This window comes from Salvelinus sp. IW2-2015, unplaced genomic scaffold, assembly GCF_002910315.2.
Source record: "Salvelinus sp. IW2-2015 unplaced genomic scaffold, ASM291031v2 Un_scaffold2548, whole genome shotgun sequence".
In the NCBI taxonomy this organism is placed as follows: domain Eukaryota; kingdom Metazoa; phylum Chordata; class Actinopteri; order Salmoniformes; family Salmonidae; genus Salvelinus; species Salvelinus sp. IW2-2015.
The window spans coordinates 27,145-29,595 of record NW_019943861.1 but is presented as its reverse complement, the minus strand read 5'-3'; the positions used below and the strand labels follow the sequence as shown (position 1 = coordinate 29,595).

Sequence of the window (2,451 nt, the reverse complement as noted above, 5' to 3'; positions counted from 1 at the left end):
AAACACAAATACAGACAGAATATATAGACAAAGAACTTACAGAATTTGAGCTGCAGTTGTTGAGCTGTAACGTCGCCATCTTAGCAGTGGCCTGGTTGTTGAGCTGTAACGTCGCCATCTTAGCAGTGGCCTGGTTGTTGAGCTGTAACGTCGCCATCTTCGCAGTGGCCTGGCTGTTGAGCTGTAACGTCGCCATCTTCGCAGTGGCCTGGTTGTTGAGCTGTAACGTCGACATCTTCGCAGTGGCCTGGTTGTTGAGCTGTAACGTCGACATCTTCGCAGTGGCCTGGCTGTTGAGCTGTAACGTCGCCATCTTCGCAGTGGCCTGGTTGTTCTCTAGCTGGTTGTTATTGTAGTTTGCGGAGTCGTGGCTGCTCTGAGGGAGGTAGGCACTGAGACGGGCCGCAGACAGACAACTGGACCCGACACTCTCTGCAAACTTGCTCTCTGGGAGGAGAGAGAGCAAGGGGAGAGGGAAAGGAGGGAGAGTGAGAGAGAGAGGCAGGAGAGAAAGGGGCAGGAGAGAGAGGAGCAGGAGAGCACGGGAGAGAAGAGAGAAGGACAGAGAGAGGGAGAGGGAGGGAAAGAGAGGGGCAGGAGAGCACGGGAGAGGAGAGATGGAGAGAGAGAGGGAGAACAAGATAAGGTAGGTGAGCAGTAGGTCCTATTAAAGAGACTGCTCATTCACTAGCAACATCGTTCCTTCTGGAGCAAAGCAGAATAACGATAGTCAAGTCAAATGTTTAGTATTTTTGGACTGAAGGATAACAAGCCCATAGAGACTGCTTTATGTTACTCTAAACTAAGGAACTCCTTAGCAGAGGTGAGGGAGATGGTCTGGTATGTTCTGAGAACTATTCCTTATGTAGCCTCAAACCCAGACCCCAGCCCAGACCCCAGCCCAGACCCCAGACCCTTGACCCTAGACCCCAGCCTAGACCCCAACCGCGAGTAGAGAATAGAAAAGGAAAAGAGAGAAAGGAAGACAAAAAGAAAAGAATGAAAAGGAAGAAGGAAAAACAGAAGGACAGAGAAAAAGAGAGAGGTGGAGAGAGAGAGGGTGGAGAGAGGAGAGGGGAGAGAAGAGAGAGGAGAGAAAGAGAGGAGGGGGAGAGATATAGAGAGAGCGAAAAAGAGAATACTACGAGATGAGAGGAGAGCAGAGAGACAGAGAGAGAGAGGAGAGAGAGAGACAGAGAGACAGAGAGAGAGCAGAGAGAAAGAGAGAGAGACTAGAGAGAGAAGAGACAGAGCCACTGGTTGTCTTATCTTCAGTGTTATCAACACCACAGGGTCCTCCAAGCTCACACAAGCTCAGACCATGGGATGAAACACCTCCCCTGTAAACTAGATACTGGTTCTTCCGACGGACACCGCCCCCAAGCGAAAACAAACAACATCCGCCACACTGACCCTCAATACGGGTGGCCAAACTCAGGGGTATAGGCTTAATCCTCTCCTGTCCTAGTTTCACCCACGCCCTGTGTGGCTGCACGACATCCATCCATCAAGTTACTGACGACACAACAAGCTGTGGTTGTACTATCGCACAGTACCACCAACGATGAGACGGCTTCTATAAAGGATGAAGGTTAGAGACCTTGGCAGTGTGATGCCAGGACAAACAACCTCTCCTCACTCAGCGAGACAAAGAGCTGATCGTGGACTAGAGGACAACGGAGGAGCGAGCACGTCCCATCCACATTCGATGGAACTGCTTAGTGGAGCGGATCGAAGATCTATCAGTTCTCTGGTGACTTCACACATTCACTAAGGATCTTATCATGGTCCACAGCACACTCACATTACCGATCGTGTGTAGAGGTGGCCGTGGTAGTCGGCCGTCTGCCCCCCTAAGGGGGCTCAATAAGATTTGGCATGGGCCCCTCAGATCTCAGAGTTATACTAGCTGCATCGATTGAGGAGCATTTCTGTACAAACTCAAACTTTATTCGCGTCAAATGTGCGAATACAGGTGTAGACCTTTACGTGAAAATGCTAAATACAACAGGTGTAGACCTGTACGCTGATACGATCTGCAAATACAACAGGATTTTACGTCGTAGACCTTACGTGGAAATGACTAAATATCAGCAGGGTGCTTACACCTTACCGTGAAAAATTGCTGAATCGAGGTATACACGCTTACCGTGAAATGCTGAATACAGCAGGTTGTAGACCTTACCGTGAAATAGCTGATTTACAGCAGAGTGTAGACTTATCTCGTGAAAATGCTGCAATAACAACAGGTGTAGAGCCTGGGCCTTATCGTGGATAGATGTGCAAAGTCCCAGCAGGGTAGACGGCTACCTGGTGAAATGCTGAAACAAGCAGGTATACCTTAATCGCATAAAACTATAAAACCATAGTAGTCAGACCTTACCGTGAAATGCTGGAATACAGCATGGTGAAGTAGCTCGCTTACCGTTGAAATGAGAACTTATACAACAA

The 2,451-nt window shown here is 49.0% G+C and overlaps 1 protein-coding gene across 1 annotated transcript in view; it reads right to left on the bottom strand.

Moving 5' to 3' along the window:
- Positions 1-2,451, bottom strand: part of neurl1b (neuralized E3 ubiquitin protein ligase 1B) — a gene marked incomplete at its 5' end in the record, with an annotated part of 24,128 nt that overhangs the window by 9,138 nt on the left and 12,539 nt on the right. Inside the window, one exon of the mRNA XM_024141451.2 lies at positions 41-447. Coding sequence (XP_023997219.2) covers positions 41-447 — 407 coding nt within the window. The remainder of the gene's footprint in view (positions 1-40; positions 448-2,451) is intronic.